The sequence below is a fragment of the Tenrec ecaudatus genome, chromosome 14, assembly GCF_050624435.1.
Source record: "Tenrec ecaudatus isolate mTenEca1 chromosome 14, mTenEca1.hap1, whole genome shotgun sequence".
Lineage (NCBI taxonomy): Eukaryota > Metazoa > Chordata > Mammalia > Afrosoricida > Tenrecidae > Tenrec > Tenrec ecaudatus.
Genome location: NC_134543.1, coordinates 58,907,202 through 58,931,856, shown reverse-complemented (window position 1 = coordinate 58,931,856; position 24,655 = coordinate 58,907,202). Strand labels below are relative to the sequence as shown.

General features: G+C 37.1%; 1 protein-coding gene across 1 annotated transcript in view; it reads right to left on the bottom strand.

Moving 5' to 3' along the window:
- Positions 1–24,655, bottom strand: part of MDGA2 (MAM domain containing glycosylphosphatidylinositol anchor 2) — a 1,044,700-nt gene that overhangs the window by 28,947 nt on the left and 991,098 nt on the right. The window contains exons 12-14 of the mRNA XM_075531139.1: positions 23,097–23,117; positions 15,583–15,738; positions 14,984–15,142 (exon numbers count right to left, since the gene is read on the bottom strand). Of these exons, the coding sequence (XP_075387254.1) occupies positions 14,984–15,142; positions 15,583–15,738; positions 23,097–23,117 (336 nt within the window). The remainder of the gene's footprint in view (positions 1–14,983; positions 15,143–15,582; positions 15,739–23,096; positions 23,118–24,655) is intronic.

The following is a 24,655-nucleotide window of genomic DNA, read 5'->3' as shown; positions in this document are numbered from 1 at the left end:
GTGAAGTACTAACTTCAAGACTAGTGTTTTTGGAATGGATTACACCTTAATATAAAGAAAATAAAAATCTTCACACCAGGACTACGAAGCAATGTCTTGATACACTGTGAAACTATTGAAGTTGCCAAAAAGTTCATCTTACTTAAATCTGCAAGCAATACCCATGGAAACAATAGTCGAGATATCACTAAAATGTATTTCAAATCTATTGAAAATGACCTTGTTGAACTTGTTCAATAGCAAAGATGTTTCTTCGAGGACTGGCATGTACCATAACTATGTGGTGGCATTTTAATTGCCTAATACATATATGTAAATTGGACAATGAATATGGAAAACCAAAAATGAATTCATGTTTTTGAATTATGGTTTTGGTGAAAAATATTTAACAAATCTTGAACAAACACGTCTGTCTTGGAATAAGTACAGCCGAAATGTTCCTTGGAAGCAAGGATAGTAAGACTTTGTTTCAAGTACTTAGGGTATATTAGTAGGAGAGAAGGACATCATGCTTCGACTATAGAGCATTAGCCAAAATGAGAAAGGGCCCCAATGAGAATGATTGACACGGTCCTTACAATAGTAGCCTCTACCATAGCAATGAGTGTGAAGATAGGTAGAATGGAGCAGCGGTTTGTTGTTCTACATAGGGTCTCTAATATTCAGAACTAACTTCATAGCACCTAACAACACATGTACACACATTATCTTCTCTCTACAAACATGTTATGCATAAACTCCATTCGGACAAGATCCAATTACAAATACATTCATCATCGCATAGTTGCTTTGTGTATTTACATCTGTCTAGCTCACTAGCTCGCTACCTATCTGCCCAGGAACAGGAAAGGTTTTACGGGGGACCCTGAGCCTGAAGAGCTAGGTAGTCACATGGTAGTGTACGTGGAGAGGGGTGCTTTCCTCTTAAGCTTTTATGCAGGTTACTGTCCCTCACTCACCCCATCTGGCTGCCCCACATAGCCAGAGCTCCAAGTTCATATAGACCAGAGGATGTAGGTCAGAAATCAGAAAATAGGCAGGGAGTGTCAATCAGGCTGGGTAAATGAGGCTTCTTGTCCATCTAGGACCACAGGTGTTGGAAGAAGATAAGGGAGCTGCAGGGAAGGCTTTATCGTATTTATGGCAGTAGTGGGGCTTCATTCCTTTACGAATGCACTGGTGCTTGGTGAGAATGGAGTTTCAAATGAATGCCATGTCAGAGTGGCTGCAGGTGAAGCTCGCTTGGCCTGTGCAAGTTTGCAATGCTGGCTGATGGCCTTGCTGTGCTGCCGCATTCAACCAGCTTCACTCCCGGTGGGTGTGACCGTCTGGAGGAAACAGATCCGCTGGGAAGCACTTGCAGCCATGGGTTCTCCTACGTTGAAGTGTTGGTGCTTCAGCAGCAGCGGGGGTGCTTGGAGTTTTCACTGTAAGTCTCACAAGGGTGAGACTTCCTGCCCCTCGCCCCACAAACTGCTTATATTAATATTGAACATAATTATTAAAATGAATAACTGCAAACCTTTATCCTATGCTTAATTACCTGATATATGATAATATATTTAACTTTAAAATTCTCACAATCAAAAACAAAACAAATAATTTCTTGAACTTCCTTTTAGTGGTTTTACCATGACTTTTTGTTGTTTAAGTAGAAAATATATTTACTCTGGCTTGTTTTTAAACACAGAAAGGAAGGAAAACTATTTAAAATCAGCATTAAATTGCAGACCCTACTAGTTTGGTATGTATTGCTTGCATTTATTTAATGCATAACCACATATATATAGTTATATATCAATGCATATTCAACACACCTGAGAATATATAGAATAAATTTATTATGATTAACCTTTTCAGAGAATTTTTGTTTTGTTTAGAGAATATTATGCATAAATACATAGATAAGAATGCCTACTTTACAACTGAAAAGATGCTATTCTTCACATCCCAGTTTTCATTTATTAACTGAATAAATTTGGCTTAGTCTCTTTATTTTACTTGGCCTCAATTTTCTCGTCAGGTTAGGGATGATGAGAGTAGTAATTTATACAAGGTAATTGTATATAAACTTCAGTTTATATACATAGTTTATTATGCCACTATTATTAGCTACCAAATATTTAAATAATATTTTCTTTTTCTGTTGATGTAGCATGTTAAAGTAATGGAAAGGATTACTTGATAATTTACTACTCTTTTTTATGGGCTGAGGCAATTTGCTAATATTGTACTTGGGGTAATGCATATGAATTAATACCTGAGGTTCTCAAGATTTGCTTTTTGTTTTCTCTTCCCTGTTGCATTTCTGCTTGCTTCAGCATCTGTTACCTTTTACACTCCTCAGCACTTAATGTGAGGAATAACCTCAAGCTTTTCCTCCATCACTGATTTTTATTTTCCACAGTTTTTCTAGTGTCTTTTTTGCTATGGTCTTTTATTTTTTGTGACTCTGTAGTCTTGTATTAGGTTATGATGCTTTCTTTTATTTCTACCTGTCTTTTATTCAGTTCCATCTTATTCGTGGTTCGTTGTTGTAGCAACTCATTTTTTATTGCCTCACCAAGTTCATAATTTTAGTGTTTTATTGAAAAGATAAAGCACACGCTATACAAAATTTATTTTCTCCTGAAGGAAGTCAGTGAGTCTTTTTCTTGTTTTTTTTATCTGCTATGTGACATTTAGCCTCTTTCTATACTCTGCTTCTTTTCATGGAAGCATTATTTTCTCTGTCTCTATGTCTTCCTATTTATTTATCTATAAATAATAGGATGCATTGTTAAGCTTTATTTTTACCTTTTATATTAACACTATTGACGTGAATATTACTAGACTCTTCCCTCAGATATGAAGCTACAGGGAAAGTTAATGAGAGATTTAATTACCATTTAACAGATTCAGCAATCTGAAAACAGTGAAGAGGCACTTAAGCCACGAACCACTTAAAGGTGAACTTCCTAGCATTATTCCACTATATTTGGTAAGACTTCGTAGTGGGTTTTAGTTTTATAGATCCATCCTTTGATGTCTCCCAGTTGCTTTGGGGTGCTCAATGTGTCCTAATTATGATGTGAACTGGCATCCTACTGCAGCAGGAAGAAAACATTCTGCTCAACAGAGGAGCCAATGCAGGCCACATTTCTGTGTGATGGCAGATAACTTATGCTTTGGGACATTAATCCAAAACAGGGAGGGCTTCCAAGAAAATAAAACACAAATAAGTAAACCGCATGCTAAGCAGTAATAAGACCAATAAATTATTTTGCATCTATTAGTTATTCACTGGACTAACAAAGTATAGCATACTGTACAATTTTTGGAAATTGCTTGAAAAATAATTTGCGTGTGATTTAAATAAAATAGGGTCCATTTGCTCCATCATACTATTATAGCATATTTCTCTGATGATAGAAACTATGCCACCAGTAGCTTAAATACCAACAAAGTCATCCATGGTAGATGGTTTTAAGAGTTTCAAAATTAAGACCGTCAAATCAGAAAGGCCTTGTGATCCACCTCTAAGGATGAGCTCATGGAAACCCTCTGGATCACAACTAAATATGGTCCCATATAGTTGGGAAAACAGGCGCTCTAGCTTGGAAGGCACTGCACAGTTGCCATAGCACTGGACGATGGCCAACATGCCAACCATCATAAAGATTGCACAGGACTGAACAGCAGTCTGTTACACTGAGCATAGAGAAGATTCGACATGAATTGGAGCTGACTAAATGACAAGTGGCATGATCACCATTTGTTCTATGCTCTGTCAATCCTGCAAACGATGGCTCACTATATTAATGGTAATTGGTTGGGTTGGGTGATGATGGTCTTTGCTGAATTCTCAGAAGACTTCGCTGCTTTTCAGACATTCCACAGAAAAATAAGGCTTTCTGCTTCCAAAAATATTTAGCATTTCAGAAACAATTCCATTCTGTCTTTTAAGGTCATTATGTATCAGAATTCACTTGAGAGCAGTGAGTTTGTTTGTTTGTTAGACTTAACAATATTTGTAATTGAGGTTTTGAGTAAACCAATGAGCATATATCACTTCTCTTATAAAAACAAAACAAAAACTCCACTGAAACTGATTGATATAAATTCTTTCAAATATATAAAAACTTAGAGGACTTATTTTTACATGCACACTATTGATTTCTTCCATTATTCCAATTAATGACTATAAACAGTTCACTGGTCTGTGTTAGAAATGACAGTAGAAATAATCTGAATAGGAAAATGAGTTAATTTTTAGTTCTTGAATTTATGAAAGATATTTCAGTGTTAAAAGTTATTTAAACTTATGTTTAGGTCATCCTGGTCAACAAATTTAGAATTCCTGAGACAAAATAAAACTATTCAAGAGAAGCTAGATTCAGCAAAGCTGATTCAGCACATTATTATAGTATTATAAGAAAACTCCAAAGTGAATATGATGGATTGCATTAATACTCTTTAAAAGTCATTTTAAATCTTCAGAGGCCCTGTGTTTATCTTTTAGTAGGCACCGGAAACCAATACATAGGAATTTAATCTTCCCCAAGGACTTTCAAATGCTATAGAGTTCCATAAAACAAGTTTGATGTAGCTAAGCAGAACTTTAACTGCTTTATTCTTTTCCTTTGCTTTCTACTTTTCATCTTTTGATTAGGTGCTGGCTGCTAGATAAGACTTTGCTCATTTCTGGTGCTTAAGGATTCCCCAGGGAATGCTGAAAGTGGACTTTGAGGCCAGGGCGTGGTAACCCAACAGATTAGACAGGAAAACACTCCTAAAGGCCAACAAATGATCCTTGAACTAACTACAAGCTTTTCTTTCTTATTGTGTTTGTTTTGTTCTTTGTCAGTGGTTTGTTTTTATTGTTTTGTTGTCTGGTTGTATACTGTTGCTTTGTTTTCCTCTGACTTGTTTTTGTGCATGTTATTAGCTCCAGGGGTCTGTCTGAATAGGACAGGCTGGATGAACTATCTGGAGGAAAAACAATGGGACCGACAGTTCCGGGGGACATGGGATAGGGGGAGGTGGGGTAAGGAAGTGGTGTTAACAAACACAGGGACAAGGGAACAACATGGGACCCAAAATGGTAGTGAGGGGGGAGTGGCAGGCCTGGTGGGGAATGATCAAGGGTAAGGTTTCGTAGAGAAGAGGTATAGCTGTAGCCCAGGTGGGGATGGAGCATGGTAGTGGGGCAGGAAGAGAGTCAAGGGAGATGGAGGAAAGAGCTAGGAGTCAAGGGGCATTTATGGAGGTCTAGAAAAAGACATGTACATGCAAATATATATATGAGGATGGGGAAATAGATCTATGTGTCTATATTTATAGGTTTAGTATTAAGGTGGTGGAAGGACCTTGGGCCTCTACTCAAGCACTCCCTCAATGCATGAATACTTTCTTTTATTAAATTGGCACTCTACGATGCTCACCCTCCCAACACAACTGCTAAAGCCAAAGCAGGTGAACAAGTAAACGTGGTGCAGAAAGCTGATGGTGCCCGGCTATCAAAAGAGATAGTGACTGGGGTTTTAAAGGCTTGAAGACAAACAAGCGGACATCTAGCTCAGAAGCAACAACACCCACATGGAAGAACACACCAGCCTGTGTGATCGCGTGGTCCCAAAGGGATCAGTTATCAGGCATCAAAAAACAAAAAATCATATCATTGCCTGCACACCTCTATGATACGATCGCCAAAGACAAACGGGTGCATAAGCAAATGTGGCGAAGAAAGCTGATGGTGCCCAACAACACCCACATGGAAGAACACACCAGCCTGTGTGATCGCGTGGTCCCAAAGGGATCAGTTATCAGGCATCAAAAAACAAAAAATCATATCATTGCCTGCACACCTCTATGATACGATCGCCAAAGACAAACGGGTGCATAAGCAAATGTGGCGAAGAAAGCTGATGGTGCCGGCTATCGAAAGAGATAGTGTCTGGGGTCTTAAAGGCTTGAAGGTGAACAAGCGGCCATCTAGCTCAGAAGCAATAAAGCCCACATGGAAGAAGCATACCATCCTGTGCGATCACGAGGTGCCAAAGGGACCAGGTATAAGGCATCATGCAAAAAAAAAAAAAAGAATATATATATATGTATGTATGTATATATACCATAGTGAATGAAGAGGGAAGTGCAGAGTGGAGACCCAAAGCCCATTTGTCGGCCACTGGAGATCCCCTCATAGAGGGGTTTAGGAGAGGAGATGGGTCAGTCAGGGTGCAATGTAGTACGGATGAAGAACACAGCTTTCCCCCAGATCCTGGATGCTTCCTCCCCCCAACTACCAGGATCCGAATTCTACCTTGCAGGACTGGATAGGGCAGAGGTACACTGGTGCATATGGGAGCTGGAGGCACAGGGGATCCAGGGTGGACGATACCTTCAGGACCAGGGGTGTGATGGGCGATGCTGGGAGAGTGGAGGGTGAGTGGGTTGGAAAGGAGGAACTGATTACAAGGATCCACATATGACCTCCTCCCTGGGAGAATGAGGGCAGAAAAGGGGTGGGGAGGGAGACTCTGGATAGGGCAAGATATGACAAATTATCAAGGGCTCATGAGGGAGGGGGGAGGGGACAGCGGGGAGGGAGGGGATAAAAAAAGAGGACCTGATGCAAAGGGCTTAAGTGGAGAGCAAATGCTTTGAAAATGATTAGGGCAAAGAATGTACAGATGTGCTTTATACAATTGATGTATGTATATGTATGGATTGTGATAAGAATTGTATGAGCCCCTAACAAAATGTAAAAAAAAAAAAAAGGCAACATGAACTAAAAGCTTTGTTATTTCATGAATGATATCCAACATTTTTGGAGTTATTTATGGCATGGTATAATAATGATTCCTTTGATTAATATTATTTCATATAAATTAGAGTCTATTTTTATATAAATATGACTTATTTATATTAACTAGTTGTCTATATTTATATCCTTAATATTTTAAACTATAGATACTTATTTTATATATTTTTGATAAAATATTTGAATATAGGACCTAAAATGAGCCTATAGCTTTCCTGTGGCTACTTGACATGACTAAATTCATATGTTAATTTCTGACTTGTTTACCTCAAGACCTGGGAATCACTTGTCTATAAATCACATTTCTGTTAATATAAGTAAAATGGACACATTAAATTTCTTATTTATTAAAACTTAAGCATGGGCCAAAAACATCAGGCTGTAGGCTATGTGTATGTATGCTGGTAGATAATGGTGGGTGTTAGATTTTATTTCAACCTTAATTTGTTTGAGCATCCAGGGTTAGAGTCCACTTTGAGAGTGTTTTAAAATAATTGTGTTTTGAATTTGGTTGTACTAGGATTTTATTGATTTCTCCAAATCACTGCTATTGATATAACGTGTGATAGAAATGAATATTGGGAATTAATGGTAGGAGAAATTTGTAAGGCAGACTGCTTTCAGCCTTTACAATTGGATCTGTTAAAAGTAGTGTTAGGAGGTGCTTGCAGGGAATGGATTTTTGTTTGAAGCCTAGGTGCAGGTATGCCTTACTCAGTGCCTCCAATGAAGGGGCATTTGCCCTTGAAAAGAAATACAATAGGACTGTTGGAAGATGGAAGGGAGGAAAGACAAGCTACTATGATTTTTTTTTTAATCTGGAGTAAGTTGCTTTCCTGTGGATGCACCTAGTGCAGAAAAGTCTAACCCTTGAGAGAGTTCTCAGCTCTAGGACTGAAAGTCAAAAGTAACATGTGGAGAGGCTGAAATGCTCACTAGGTGACCATATGGAGTCATGAATTGAAGAAACGCAGGGGAAGTGCAGCAATGGAGATACAGGTTGAGTCTGTCCACTGATATCCATGGATCCGGTTCTCAGTTCACAGGGACAAGGGGAGAGATGAGAGCAGGCTGGCTGATCTGAAGTTTAAAGAGTGGCAGGGAACCCAAGTCATGGCATGACCTTCCTCGAGGGAGTTAGGGTGGTTGAGAATTTGTGACAGGGGAAGTCATGTGGGAAACTCTAGCTCTCTAAGGTACCCAGTAACCCAGCTTGACCTGGCTGGAACTGAGCTGACCAGAACCAGACTGGATGAAGAGGAAGATCTTTGGCCCTGTGAGTGAGTGCATACTACTTCCTGCCTTGAGAAATGACCTGCTCTAGATTTGACTTTGCTCATGGAAGCAGACACCCAGGTTCTAACTTGAATAAAGATTCTTTGATTTAAAGAATGTGCTTGACTCCTCAGAGCACTGGATTGACAGAAATGGGCATTTTAGAAATTGGATACCCCAAATGGAAGAGTTTAAAGGCATGGGGCAGGATATTGACAGATAATAGCATTTAGGTCTAGGTGTTCACAAGCCTCCAATTGTAAGCCATACAATATTTTTGCTTTGTTCACCTATAGAACATAAGATTTAAGTGGGGTGAGTACATTTTCAGTTTTTCACGTTTTAGTTTTTTCCTGTTGGGCACAAACATAAGGTGTTGTTGTCTTTGGTGATTATGAACAATTAAAGAGTTGTGTAAAATGGTGTCAAGTTGGCAAGGGTTGGCCTGTGGTTGTTAGATTTTATGCCACCTCAAATGTCTGTGAAAGTGTAGGGTGGGGTCCAACCAATCAATCGGGTCATCACCTGATGATGCCTCCCTGTGGGTGTGGTCTTTTCAACAAAAGAGAACTTTTCCTTTCGCTTCCCCTTAAACTTCTTCCTATCCTGGATTCTGTGTCTGCTTCCATGGGCAGCCCCAAATGGACAGCTGATCTTGGGAACTAATCTCTGAGCTGTCTACACCCTGCCATGTTTCCAAGAGACTTTCTAGCCGCGGGCCTGTGAACTCCCTGCATCTCCCTTCACCTTTCTATGTCTGTGAGTCTGAAGAGGTCTTTAGGTAGCACTGGGCCCATGAACTTGATGCTGGGATGTTTTCTCAATATAAAATTACTTCTTGATATGCATTTCTTTCTTACACATATATGAGTTTCACTGGATGTTTCTCTAGCCAATCCAGCCTAGCACATTAATTGTTTGCACCATTTATGGGAAAATATAAATTCATTATATATAACTTAAGAATCACAAGGATATATGCACCTCGAGCTTCCCTTTTGGGGGTGTCTTAATGTAGTGGTACATCGAGCTTCCCAAATCAAGCTGAGTTGCATCCAGGGCAACTTCATGTGCCCAGCTCTTTGTTATACTGAACTCAATGATTGGTCAGGGCAGGCAGTCAAAATGACTTAAACATAAAATATTTGTTTTGATACTCCGTAAACTTTACTATAGGAATGAAAAACTTAAAATTAAATGACAGACTAAGTACATTTCTACCTTTTACACCATTTATGTAACGTAGATTCTTCCAAATTTAGTCAATACATATCTTCTAAAATTTTTCTCTGCTTTCTGACCCTCTTCCTCTCTCATAGCACCTAATGTGTGTCAATATCATAATGTTTGGTACATATATTTCTGCTAGATTTTGAGTCCCTTGAGCATATTAGCCATTATTTATTTATATTTGCTCCTTTGTAACAACAAATATAGAGTATATTTAAAAAATGGTCCAAAGATTTTTTTAAGTACTAGAAAAATAGCAAAACAAGAAAATTGATAGTGTGGAGATTATATTAGAAGTAGAAGTTAGTTACATCAAGACCTTAGAGATCAAGAGTAAAGAAAATTCATAAGTTTTAAGTTAATTATTGCACTATAATCTGAAGTACACCTAAGTACTCTGTTAGTGGAAGTATAATGAAAACATAATTCACTATTTCTTAACAATTCAAAGATAAACATGTCTATAAAAAGCAATTTAATGTAAAATAATGGACAATAACTTTAATTAACAATTAAGAAATGCAAAACTTGTTCAAACAAATATTTCAATTATTTACATGATTAAACTATTAAAATACATGGGAAAGTGAAATCCATAACAAGCTGAATATTAAGGTCCATATATGTTACAGTCTGAAGACTTTATTTAACATAGAAAAAGAAGTTAAAGAATCTAGTATTAACTTCCAATGTAGATTCTTTTCATAAGAGGTGAAGGATTTATATACCAATAATGACAGGCAAAGTCAAAAAGGCCAAGAACAACCCAAGCTGGAGAGGCCTCGAGAGCCTCAGTTACCTCCTGCAACTGGACATCGAAATTTCAAATGACCCAGCAGTACCTCTGCTGGCTAAGAAGACGTACCAGTCACCGCATAGACAGACATGTGCACACCCACGATGACTGTAGCACTGTTCACAATAGCAGTAGGCTGGAACAACCCAGATGCCCATTGATAGGAGAGTAGAAAGAAAGACTTTGGGGCATACGCACCCTCAAAGCACTGCTGAACAACAATACTGAAACCGTGAAGGACATCATGACAAGATGGCATGCATGAGCCTAGAGAGCATGATGCTGAGTGAAGGTGGTCAGTCACAGAGGAAAACAGAAGAATCAAGTGCCTACAAATCTACATAACTATTAAATACACTAAATTGAGACTGTACATTTCAAAAAGCAGCCATTCTCTAGCCTTTCGGTTTCTCACATAGTACTTCCCCCAAACTTGAAGCCTGGTTTGCCATTTCCTACTTTCTTATTTCTTTAGGAAGGATGCGTGGCTTACATTTCTTCTCTATGAAAACATATTTCGCTGTGTGGAGTTCAGGTGCTGTTGAGTCAGTCTGATTCATAAGGACCTTATGGACAGCAGAACGAAACCCCACCAGGCCCTGCACCATCCTCTCAATTGTGACTGAGCCCAAGGCTGCAACCACTGGGTCATTCCATCGTCCTGAGTGGATTCCTCTTTGTACTGCCCCTCTACTTTACCAAGCATGCTGTCCTCCTTGCCTCCAGGCCACTGCTTCATTCGCTTGTGCACGTGAGAAGTTGAAAGCTAGAAGATGCGAGGATGGAGGATCCAGCTCTTACCAGACAACAGGGAAACAAAGCTGTTACTGGTTTTAGAAAATGGTCTTTTACCTCGAAAGTATGGGCAAGGGGACAACTATTAGGAAGCTAAAAACAGTAGTGTATGGCAGAAGTTTTGGAGACTCAAACTGAACAGTAGATTCTAAAACACATTCTAGAATTCTGAGAATTTGTGTTCTAATCTCCAATCTCTCCAACCATCTTGCTACCCCTAATTGATTTTTGTGCCCATTCACTGCTTTCCTAAAATTATCTACTCTTTGAACATGCATCTTCCATTTTGATTTCATAAAGGATACAAATTTTAAAAAAAAGGTTGTTAAGAAAAGAAATCTTTTCATCTATTTATTGAACAGAAAGGACCAAAAAAACAAACCTACTTCCACTGAGTCAATTCTGACACATAACGGTCCTATATAAGGTTTCCAAGTCTGTAATTTTCATAGGAGCAGACAGCCTCTCTTTCCCCCACAGAGTGGCTCGTAGGTTTGAAAGATTGCCTTTGTGGTTTGCAGTACAACTCTTACCCAACAGTGCTACCAGGTCTCCTATCAGAAGGCCTATTTGTACTTAATTCCTTTTTTTTTTTTCCCTGCCACGACAAGGAATTGTCCTTAGATCTTCTCTCCAGGCTGATTTCCTACCAGAGCTCTGAAATCCTATCTCATCAGGAATCTTGCTTCTCTCTGTTTTATGGGTCTCATTTCTACTAACAACTTTATCTCCCATTAAGGCCCTTTGACAATATTCTTTCTCTACATCATCACTTCCTTATCCCCAAAATTCATAAAAGATAAGGTTTCATTAATTAACTCCTTTTCCTGCCACCCACTGATCTAAATTGAAATTAGAGTTTTAGATCCCCAACTTTATTTAGGCATCATTGCTAAGTTCCCTGAATGCATTCCTAAGTAATTTATGTGTGTTTATCTTTAGTGCCTGGTATCATATGATAGGTATATCTCACATTCTTCTTTTAATGAAGATTTCTTTTATAAATGAAGTATATATTTACCAGCATTTAATAAGCTTTTGTCATATGCAGTGACCTCATAAGAGGTTCAATTATTTTGCAGGGACATTAAGTAGTCTCTGATTCATCAGAAACTGACGTGACTATTAGAATTTACAGGAGTGCTGAGAGGCTCTTATATAAATGTCATTAGCCACTCTAGAATAGTATACATGTAAATCAATAGTTATTTCAAAGTTAATACATAAAGGCTTTCATCTGGAGGAATGTTTTGTGCTTCAGTCCATTTTGATAACTATTTTGACCAAAAAGTACATCAGACAAATTCCAAGATGCATCCCAGTAGTTTCTTCTTCCCAACAGGAATAGTGTCATTGTTTTGGTTATCTGGATCCTGAATCATGGAGACCCTGTGCACAACAGAAGGAAACACTACTGGGTCCAGTCCTACATAATCCCCTTGACTGGTTGCAGTCACACATTTGTGATCTATAATGTTGTCACTATCAAATTTTCAGGAGATCATCAGGCATTTCTTCCTAGTCCATCCAATTCTAGAATCTATACAGAAACCTATAAAATATTATAGAAACACCCAAGCTTCCAGTGACAGATGAGTGGCAACTGCATATGAGATGCATTCACCGGGAACCAAACTCGGGACTCTCTTACTTTGAGATAAGTACTGTTGTTGTTTTGAGTCACTGGATTATAGGAAATGTTGATGCACAGCAATTGATAACTAAAACGAAACAAAATGAACTCATTCCCAGTGAATTAATTCAGATGCACTGGGGCTCTGAGGTGTGATTGTTACATAACTTGCTGTCAATTTGAGAGAAGTACAAGCGAAAGGGTGGAGTATAGCCTGTCAATCATTGTATAGTCAATGAGGCCTCTGTGTGGGCATGGCCTTCTCCTGAGGCTTCTGGGAATTTCTGTATTTTGTCCTTGGAGCCAGAAGACACATCCTCTCTGCTCACTCCTGCGAGGCAATTCTGACAGGAAGCCACATGAAGCTACCGCGATGCAGTGCTGGGAGCTGAAGGAACCACGTGGAGACCCCTGTCAGTGCTGAGATGCTTACAATGCTATTGGAGCCATAAGAATTCCCACCTAATGGCCTGTGATCTTCCTGAATTTGGCATCATTGCATGTGTTTCGTGAGTCTGAAGAGGGCTTTTTATACTGGTATCAGACATACGGGCTAACATGGGGCTTCTGGACTTGATCTGGACTGGGCTGGGATGTTTTCTCAATGTTCAATTGCTCTTGTATATAAACCTCTTTCTTCTACACATAGGACTGTCAATGGATTTGTTTCTCCAGTCTACCCAGACTAACACAGAAGGACAGAGTAGTGTTGTAGCCTAGCGTTTCTGAGACTGCAAATCTTTATGAAGAGACAGTGCGATCTTCCTGAGATGAAGTAGCTGATAGATGGGACCTGCTGATCCTGTGCTTGGCCTCCCAGTGTGTAACCCACTGTGCCACCAGAACACCTTCACAGTTAACCAGTGCAACAGATTTGACTTTTCTCAATGAAAAATCTCTTCTCTTAGATTAATGATGGTTGATGACCCATTTTATACTATTAAATAGTTATAACTTCTTCGGTAAAAATGTTTTTAGTCTGTTAAAACCACAAGTATTATTCAGTTATCCATTAAGTACTATCTTCAATCGCTTTATAGGCTCCTAAAAAATCTAATTTTAAGTTTAGGCTTGCAAGAGAGTGAACAAAATACCGCACTCAATTTGTAAACCCGTCACTATAGATGCCACCAGGTTAACAAAGGAATGAGGGTCTGAGGATATAACACATTTAAAGAGAGAAGGGTTCAGACAATGATAAAATTAAGCAGTTCATCTAGTCTTGACTCAATGGCTGATATTTTCGTCGCGAGTTCAATATGCAGCATTACTGTGCTCTGCTGAGAGGAAGCCCAGTGACTGTCCTGAGGCCCAGCCTCGAGCCTTCAACTGTCTGGTCAACAATGAGAGACATGTGTTGACATCTACCCAGGAATCCAAATGGTAGCTGTACGCTCTGAACCAGAAAACTACCCTTTCATGCCCAAAGTGAGTCTGCATCCTCTTCAGGACCAAGGACAGTCTGTAGATTCTACTAAGTATGTTTACTATTGTAACATAATAATAAGAAGAAAGCACACACACAGTTAGAATGTGTCGACAGACACTAAAGATTTCTCTCCCAAATATGAGAACAAAATTTTTAAATCATTATTAATATGCACTCTGTCATCTCTTTGGAAATAACTAGCCTTATTGTACAAGATCAGTCTTATAAAGAATATAACTCATTTGTCAGACTTAGGATCCCAATAGATTCTCCTCTAAAACCTTCAAATTTGCATTCATATTTGTTATATTAGGAAGGAATGGCAAGAAGATTTTTATTATCTTATTCTGTGACGTGTACGTAAATCATTAAAAAAATCAATGATGCTATTTTATGTCAAAATTTTATGCTGTGTTTGTAAACTTTTTCTTCTTAATTTTAAAAAGATCTATTTGACATTTGATTGTTCTTGAGAATATACACAGGAAAGCATAACTAATTCAACAGTTTTTACATGTATAATTCAGTGGCATTAATTACATTCTTCAAGTTGTATAATCAATCGCCTCCTGCTTTTCTAAGTTGTTTCTTCCCAATTAACATAAATTTATGATCCTCTAGAGTACCTATTTAATCTTTTGACTAGCTGTTGTCAAATTGATCACGTATAGATAGTTATGAAGCAAGGATAATGTTCAAGGAAGGCATTTAACTTTACTAGTTTGCTTGTTTTAGAGGTTCAGGGTCATTGCTTCCATGAGACCTTTCTTTACCCGACCTAATAACATGGTTAGGGCTTCTGTCCTACCTCCTAGTTCATTGAACAGTGACAGGGTCTTAAAAGCTTACAGGTGGTCAAAAAAGACACAACTGGTCTTTGTTCGCCCGGGGCACGAGGAGGCGAGTCAGGAAGAGGAGGAGGACAGGACAATTGCGCCAACGAGTAAAGGAGATCTGACTTGAACTGATATTTTCCTTAGTTACGATTTCTTTCGAAAGTGTGTGTTAATTTTTCCATCTTACCTATATGTTGTCCGTACATGTGATAAAAGAAGCTGAAGCAATATGCAGTGTTGGTGGGCCCATAAGGATTTTTGGGAGCTATGCTGAAAACAGGGCTGAGAAGTCGAGCCTTTTCGCCTTCCAGTCGGGGTCTAGATGTCTCAATGTACATATAGAAACCTTTAAAAACAACAGTATTATTAGGTGACATGAAAGTTTGTCTTTGAGTCTCAGCGTGTTCATAGGAGGCAAGCACTAATCAAGGGATTTGCATTTCATTTATATAATATGCATCCACACAGACTTCAAAATATAATCCAAAGAAGAAACGACTTACATAACCAAGGCTATAGTTACTCAAATATATTTTTAAAATTTGAGACAAAATTGAAAATTAAATCATGAATTGTCCCAAACATAATTTTAATCTTTAAATTACATATGTCGGGGATATATATATATATATACTAAATTATCAGTCCTACATATACAAATGCAAATGCATTCTCTAGAATCTGAACATCATGTGCAAATGTTTTCATGTATTTCATAGTACGAGCAGTTCTTAAACCCCCAGGCTAGGGACGGTGGCTACCAACACATCCTTCTTCAATTCCTACCTTCTTTGGAGCCGCTTCGATCAGCACTCGGTCCGGTGTTAGGGGTATACTTTGTGTTTCTTGTTGCAGTACTTTGTTTTGTCCAGTCAAAATTATCTGTGTCGTCTTGAGTAAATAAACAAATGTTACCGTCTTCAAATCCGCAGTGAAATTCTCCTGTTAACACAGTACATTAGTGTAAGTCTTCCAATCCCCTCTAATCAAGCTTTAGTGCATTAGAAAGGATACTAGTGGAAAGCCATCAGAATGACACAAGACAAAGACGAAAGTACAAGTCTGACCCTGAACATAAACCTATTTCGATTTGAATGAAGAAGGAGAATTGGGATATGTAAATCCATCCCCTACTGAATAATTTGGCACCAATCCCTTTCCCCCAAATATCCAGACAACTGAAATTAATCAGATGCATGTTTGAATTATGGCTGTAAAACGTTCACGACTTTCATGTTGGAGTTATAGAAAGAATCATAACAACACTGTCGATTGAAAATTATTCTTATGGCAACCTAGTGGGTTAAACATTGAACTACTGACTGAAACGTGTGGGGTTCAAGCTTATCAGGTGCTCAGTGGAAGGAAGAGAGGCTGTCTGCTCCCATCCAGCGAAGCCCAAAGGGACAGTGTTACTCTGGTCTACAGGGTCCCTGTGTGTCAGAGTCAACTCAATGGCAGTGGGTTAACAACACTTAAAAGAGGATTCCTGGAATTTATAATTTTTTACACCTTATCTAAGAATGCTTTCACATATACTCATTTGCACAAGCAGAAGTTTACACAGAGTGAGATAACAGAAAGTTATTTTGTAAAATAATGCATCTGTAACTTATTTTAAGAAGCATTTGCCAGATGATTACAATTTATGTGAAAGAAAATTAAGAAAATTTATCAAGTCCCATGAAAGGACTAGGGTTTCTTGGAAGCTCACTACATGCCTACCACTAATTCAGAGACAGTTTTCTTCAACTATTCCTGAAATGTACATTGCTGCTATGCTTCTAAGGAGAGAAAGGTGACCTGGGTGGGACCTACTCACTGGGATAAATAAAAAAGTGAATTAACATTCACACAAGGCAAAACTTGAACACTTTGTATCTGCAATTGAGAAAAATATTAAACATAATTTGTATTATTTCAAAGTACTCCATAACAATTTTGTCAAATCATTGTAATCCTAGTTTCTGAGACGTCACAAAGGGAAAGAATATTTGACAGAGATCAACTAATAAATGGAAAGTCAACACTGAATTCAGATTAGTGAGAATTAACCTCAACTCTAATGATATAGTGGGTTACTTGTTGAGCTGCTAACCTCAAGGTCAGCCGTTCTAAACCACCAGACAGGTCCATGGGAGAAATTGGCAGCTTGCTACTCCCATAAAGAGTTAACGTCTAGAAAAATCGCAGGTGCAGTTGTCAGAAACGACTAGATGGCAGTGAGTGAATTAATAGCATATGCAAACAAAGTACAGGGACCTGATTTGAGTCCCATTCCTCTCCTTCAAATTAGTTAAGCATATTTCCTATTCTCCGGAGGCCTGGTGGCTTGAGGGGACCATTGGGGCTGCAGATGCCAGCCGTGTGGAAGCAGGAGTGGCTCTGCGGGAGAAAGTCAAGATTCCCTGCTCTCTAACGAAAAGGTTCTAGAATTGATTCTGGTGACCATTGTACAACTCTTCTTGACATGATTGAACTACTGAATTGTGGGACATGTGGATGAAATGCCAATAAAACTGGTAAAAATATACAGTTGCAGTTCTACCCTGTTCTATAGGCTCCCTAATATTTGGAATCGGTAGATAATGATTTATGATTTTATTATTATTATTTTTTGTATCCCATAGTCTTAGGAATAAGAGCTTTAGGGCTGGGATCATGCCTCTGCACTAATTGAAACTATTGGCACTTATAAATCTAAATAAAACAGAATTCTTTACCTTATAAAGGCTTCCTCTTTGAGTTTATTTCTGTTTAGATTCTGTAATCTAGTAAGAAGCAGCTGCACGAATATAATCTTTCAAGAAACTCTAAAGCAGTACATTTATGGATAAACACTATTGCATGTGAGGTAGTTAGTTTATTGTGCCAATCTGGCTGATAAACACATGTGGGGGTTAATTGAAGGGCATAGAGATAAATGGCTCAGTGAACCTCGCCTTTTGAGTTCTCGGGTCTCTTGCTTTGTGATGGTTGGACCATGGTGCAACTGCTTTAACCGGTTCCCTGTTTCAGCTGGCAAGACTCACTTCCTGCAGGAAATCCCTGAGGAGAAGCCACAGGGACCTACCCCAATGCAGCCCTGGGTGCTGGAGCAGCCATGTGGAGACCCCTACCAGTGCTGAGATGCTTACATGTTCACTGATTTGGCTTTCCTCCTGCAGTTGGCATCATTGTGTCTGTTTTGTGAGATGGAGGAGGACTTTGTGGATTAGTGTTGGACATATGGGATAATGTTGGACTTGTGGGCTTGAGCAGCACTGGGTTGGAATGTTTTCTTGATGTGCACTTCACCTTTATATAAAACTCTCTCTTATACATGAGTTTCTGTGGATTTGTTTCTCTAAAGTACCCAGACTAACACACACCATGTAAAGGGCTTATTAGTTACATAGTAATCACATTTGTCATGTAATAAATCAGCCCGTGACCCACTTATGCTATCATCTAAAGATATAAATTTGATGAAACCAGACTGATTATAATATATATAGATATGCTAATGTCTTCGAGGCATATAAGATTTATTTATGACACATAGATGTATTTAAGGATTGTGATACAAACTGTACGAGCCCCCAATAAAATGATTTAAAAAAAGGATTTCTTTAGTTGCTACTCTGAAGTTATGACAATCTCATAAGGGCACTGTTTGAGTTAAAATATTTTCAGTTTTAAATTATAAATAATTTGTACACAAATAACATTGAAAAACAAACTTAAAGGGTTAATATTTTAAATCTATTTCTTGAATTTTGTTAAATATTGCGTTTCAAGTACTTATTTAAAAATTAAGTATAGTAACTTTAAATTTAACCTACTTACAAAATGTTTATTTTTTAATGAAAAAGATTAACAAAGTACTTTTCTGTTTATCTACATTTCTAAGTAGAATCTACTCAATTTACAATTTATAAAAATGTGAAACAGGTTAGTTATGCCTAAGATTTTTCATAATTTGTGTTATTTGATATGTGACAGGTAAACTGTTGGCAATATACTTATGGGTGAAAAACATTTCGATTTATTAAAATCAGAAAAAGGAATATACCAATCTGAATCATTTTTCATTAATTTGTGGCACATGTAGTAATACAATGAAGAAACATTATTTAAACCATTTTGTGAAAATTTGGCTGGTAAATTTTTTTTTAATTTAAGGACTACAATAATTTTATGATTACCTGGTTATTTTATATGAGATAATTAGAAGCCACTTAAAAACAATTTAATGAAACACTTATTGGAATAAAGAATTTTTACAGGTAAAGAAAATGCATGGATGTATATAGAGTTATCAAAATTCAATGTAAAGTTAGAAACTGTAATAAATAAATAGAAAAGTAATAATGTTCAAAATTTACACGAAGATAAAAAACTGAAGATTTAGTTTGTCTTGAGTTTTTTCACTAGTTTTCTAAAATATATCAGTTTGGCTGATTATCAGGACTCCATTAAAATAAAAATATTTCAATTAATCTATAATATATGGTCTCAAAAATTTTGCTTGTTTTTCCCCAAAATAGGAAATTATAATTCAGGTTAAAAAAAATCAGATCTATTGCTCATGTCCCTTTGTTTTTTGCTCACTTACTCTCTCATGTCCTTCTGTCAATCATGGAAAAATCTAATGTTATATTTAAAACAAGAACACATCTCAGAGGCTGATATTTTAGAATAGGTTTGAAAGGTGAATGGTCTCCTTAATTGACAGCTGATTATGAAAGATAGGAAGGTGGTGATGTCTTAGACAGTTTTTTAGATTTTTGATACATAATTTTATACTCATAATATCCAATGTAAAGGGGGAAAGGGAGTCCTTAAGTTTCCCAAACTTAGTAAGTATATAGAATAGAACTTAAATCAATCAAAGAGACAATACAATATTTTAATCCTTGTTATAGAAAAGTATCATAGCTGGAATATTTGATAGAAGTATGAACTGTCTTCTTTTTCATTTTCCTTTGTCTCTTTCCAGTTCATACAGTCTTGGAGCCCAGGTGGTGTCGTGGTCATGCATTTGGCTGCTAATCACAAAATCAGCAGTTTGAAACCACTAACCACTCCATGTGAGAGAGGTGAGCCTTCCTACTCCTGCAGTTATAGTTTCAGAAATCCAAAGGCGCACTTCTAAGCAGTCATAGTCACTAGGCATCAGCATTGACTTGATGACAGCATATTTGTTTTACTGTTGGTTTAATCACATGGTTCAGAGGAGCCCTGGTGGTGTAGTGGGTTACATGTTGGACTGCTAACTACAAGGTCAGCAGTTCAAAACCACCAGCAACTCTGAGAGAAAGGAGAATTTCTACTCCCATAAAGAATTATAGTCTCGTATATATAAATATCTCATATGTACATATGTGCAACTATGCTTGGTCACAATTGATGTATGGATTGTTATAAGAGCTGTAAGAGCCCTTAATAAAAATTATTTTAATAAAAAAAATAATAGTCTCAAATGCCACATGGGCAGTTTTACCCTCTCCTATAGGGTCACTATAGTTTCTATGAGTAGGAATTGGCTCAATGGTGGTGAATTTGGTTTTGTGAAACATAGTTCGAAACCCAGCAGCAGTTTTGCAGGAGAAAGAAAAAGCTGTCTGCTTCCCTAAAGATTAGCAGACTCAGAAATTCTATGGAATAATTCTGCTCTACCCTGTTGGGTCATTATGAATCAGAATTGGCCAAATGACAATGCATAGTAGTTGCAGGAGTACTCACACATTCATATGTAGGGTCAGTATGTCTGGGAATATATTTGTAGGCAATGGATTTGGTCTTATGGTTGTGGTAGTTATATAATCGTTTGCCAATTAGAATGAAGGGGTGGAGTCTAACCTGTCAATTGGTTATAGTCAATGAGGCCTCTGTATGGGCATGGCCTTCTCCTGAGGATTCTGGGAGGTCCAGTATTCCTCCTTGGGGTGAGAGGCACCCTCTCTCTCTCTCTGCTCACTCCCTGGAAGACATTGCAGCTGGCAAGACACATGGAGCTACACTAGTGCACTTCTACCCTGTCTTATGGGGTCCCTATGATTCAACATTGAAATGATGGATGTGAGTATTTTTTTCTGCCTATTAAAAAAGATTCCATTTTCCAAAAACTCTTTGAAATAAAATAAATATAGTCACCAATGGTGGTGCATTTGGTTTGTCAGTGGTTCAAACTCCCCAGCTGCTCTGGAGGTACTGGAGGAAAGGAAAAGGACATGGCAGTCTGCTGTCGTACGGATTTACAGCCTTGCTCACCCCTAAGTGGTTCTACTCTGTCTGATCGAATCAAGATAAGTCAGAACTGACTAGATACGGATGTTTTTTTTTTCATTTAATTTTGTCCTGTTTTGTTCAGTAGATAGAAGTAATTCAATTTTTCCTTCATGAAGTGAAATATTTAATGGACAGGCTTTTCCTATATCTTAACGTTAATATTCTTATGACAACTCCTTTAAACATTTCTACTATAAGAGCAGTTAAAGAACTTCATGCCAAAGGAATTATAATGAATATGAGTAATTAAATACCAATAAGTTCCTTAGTAAGAGTCTCAGAAAATTGATTTATGAAATGAATTTATCTTGAAACTATCATTTATTGATTTTAAAATGACTATTGAGTATCTGCTAAAATGAGATGCTGTGTCAGACATAAAGGTATAGGGTAAGATAGATTTAACCTCTGGATCTTGGAATTCTCTGGGAGATATAAGCAATATTAAAATAGTTACAACATAAGTGAAGTTAAGTTGTTATAGGAGATGAAAAGTGGAAAGACAGCAGAGGAAGCAGCATTTATGCCAAATTTTTAATAAAATGTACCCTACAGTATACTGAGTACCAAAATGGGGTTCATAATATATGCTTTGTTAAAGAGTTATTGTGTTGACTAAAAAGTCACTGGATGAGCAGACAGTTTGTACTTGATTACTAATCTAAAGGTTGGTAGTTCAACCCCACACAAAGACACTACAGGAGGAAATACTGTCAATCTGTTATTATAAACATGATAGCCAAGAAAATCCTATGGAGCGATTCTATTCTGTAACATGTGGTAGTGATTACACTGCAATATGTGGATGTAGCGAGCAATGAGTTGGATGAATGGGAATGGACTCCCTAGTAAGCTTTTTGTTGGTGGTGGTCTCTGTGAGTGGGTGAGCCCTTATGCGTGAAAATTCTATACAAGTAATGAAGGTTTATATAAATATTATCATTTCGGTGTGCAGAGATAAAGTAAAAGCAGATATTTGACAAGAACTAAAGGGAAGACATAAAGGACATAATTTAGTTTGTGTTATACAGTCAGTGAAGGACCATTGCAAAAAAAGGAAATAAAGCAAAATGAGGAAAACAAATCTGGGCCCTCTCATCACTAATTAAAGGTGGGGAGAATACATGATGGGGGATGGGAGTAGGGTGCAGAGGCGAGTCTTCAGTCTTGTTGTTACCAAGAATGGGAGGGTGATACTTAGGTTATCTCCTCTCCCACAACAGCTCAAGGTAGAGAGGACTGTACACAATTTAGACCTTTTAAGTCCTAACTTTCTAAGTAACCAGTCTCCTACACATGTAGAAAGTCAAAGAAAGAAAGAAATTAAAACAAAAAATTCCATAAAAGAATCACTAATTCTATAAAAGAGAAAAGGATCCCTCAGTTATACACGTTGTTGTTGTTGCTGTTGTTGTCATTAGGTAACATGGAGTCCACTGCAACTCTGTGGACATCAGAAGGAAACACTGCATGGTCCTGCACCATCCTCACAATCGTTCCTATGTCTGAGCCATTGATGTAACCACTGTGTTGGTCCATCTTGTTGTACAAGTAGCAAACGTTAAACCCGTAGGAGGAGCCCTGGTAACTCAGTGTGGTACTCATTGCATGGCTACCCACAAGGTAAATGGTTCAAATTCACCAGCTATTTCTTTGAAGAAAGAAGAGGTTTTCTTTCTGCTTCTGTAAATATTTACAATGTTGAGAATTCAGTGGGCAGTTCTATTCTATCTTAATGGGTCCCTATAAATCAGAATCAGTTCAATAGTAGTGTGTTATTTCAGTGGCTGAGAGACAAGGTTCCATATTTAGAAAACTGTATAGATTTCAGTGATCAATATTAATCACATCTTCCTATTTGTGCCCTTCAAAAGTCTTAACTTCATATTTAGCACTATTATCACTGATCCTAATGTGTTCTACTTTAATGTAAATCATAAGTAATTAAAGAATATTTGTCTAGTTATATATTTTATTTGCTTTATTTTGAAACACAGTACCATTTTTAAAGTGAAAAAAATACTTACTCAAATGAGGATTGACAGGAGCTGTAAGAGAAACCAAAAGCAAAGTTAGCCTGGCTTGAGTGTCTTTTATGAATATAATGCTAATAAGAGATTCATAATCCCTCATCCAAACTAAACGATATTCTTACTATGGCTATGGAGAATTATATCTGCAATGCATTAAAAAAAAGAATAGAACCTACCTCATCTAGCTCAGCAATAAGAGTCTTAATGTAGCAAAAATATCACTGCTAAATAGTATGAGGGATTTGTTCATTTTCCAAAGCACGGGGCTGTTGGCTTTTTATATCTTAACTACTTCTAAACAAAGTCCAAACATCAACCCTGAGGCTGAGAATAGACCAGCCTACCATCTAGGTGTTTAATCTGGATGGTTGACAGGGAAACAATTATCTGAGGGAGAATATAGTGCTTTTCTCCTATTCTGTTCATAACCTGGTATCTTAGAAAATAAATCAATCCTCACATTATGTCACAATGTGTCATAAAAGTTACTTCAAAGTCACTGTCATTTTAGTTACTTTAACAGAAAGGTGTAAACACATAGTTTTCAAATTAGAGTTAACAAGTCTTATGTTTTTGAGTACCAGAGAATCATTTGTCTCATAAAACTAACAGCATTTCAATACAAGATGTGAAATGATTTGTACGTAAAGAGGAATAAGTACTTCAGCGCTCATCAGAATAGCAACAAATTTAACCTAAGAAAGCAAGCCTATGAGATACAATTGTTTTTTGTTTTGTTTTGTTTTGTTTTGTTTTGAGATACAATTGTAAATGTATGTATGCTACATGGATAGTATTCCTTTACTTGATCAAGACTACAATAGGCTATTCTACCTTAGAGAAATTTATGTCTATTTTGTTGTTATTGCTTTTATTACTAATAACCATTTTCATTAAATTCAGACAGAGGATGCTGTTAAAATATAACTATAAATAGACAAAACATACCTTTATGCAAAACATGTTGATCTATAATTGTAACATTAATACATTGACACATATTTTTACTAAATGAGTATTTTCTCAATTAATCATTTATACTATTTCTACAAATAGAACATAGATTATTCTCATTATGTTCATTGTTTTCCTGATTCTGCATTTCTCATTTCAAATTATGAAAGTTATAACATATAGCAAAAACTATACATTTATCAGCTTCTCTACATTGTAAAAGTAATAATTCTCTTTCTTGAAAGATATCAAATTATTTTAAATATGAACTACTATTTTATTTTTCAAAGAACTCAAATGTAATTACAAATTAGTTTTATAAGAGGAATTACTTCTATAAGTAACCTCCAAAGCGAATGTATTTTAATTGTTTTAATTCACATGTTTAATTTCTGACTTCACTATAATTAAAATAAACCCTGTAAAAATTGTCATTTTAAATTCTCTATATTACAGTGAGATGACTTTTTCATCTTTAATTTGAATTTGATTCTCTACCTTCTTATTAATGAAAATATTTAAGATTTATTAAGTATGCCTACAAATGTAAACAGAATAAAAGGCATTTAGAATTAAATTTAATGTTCAATTTTTAGACC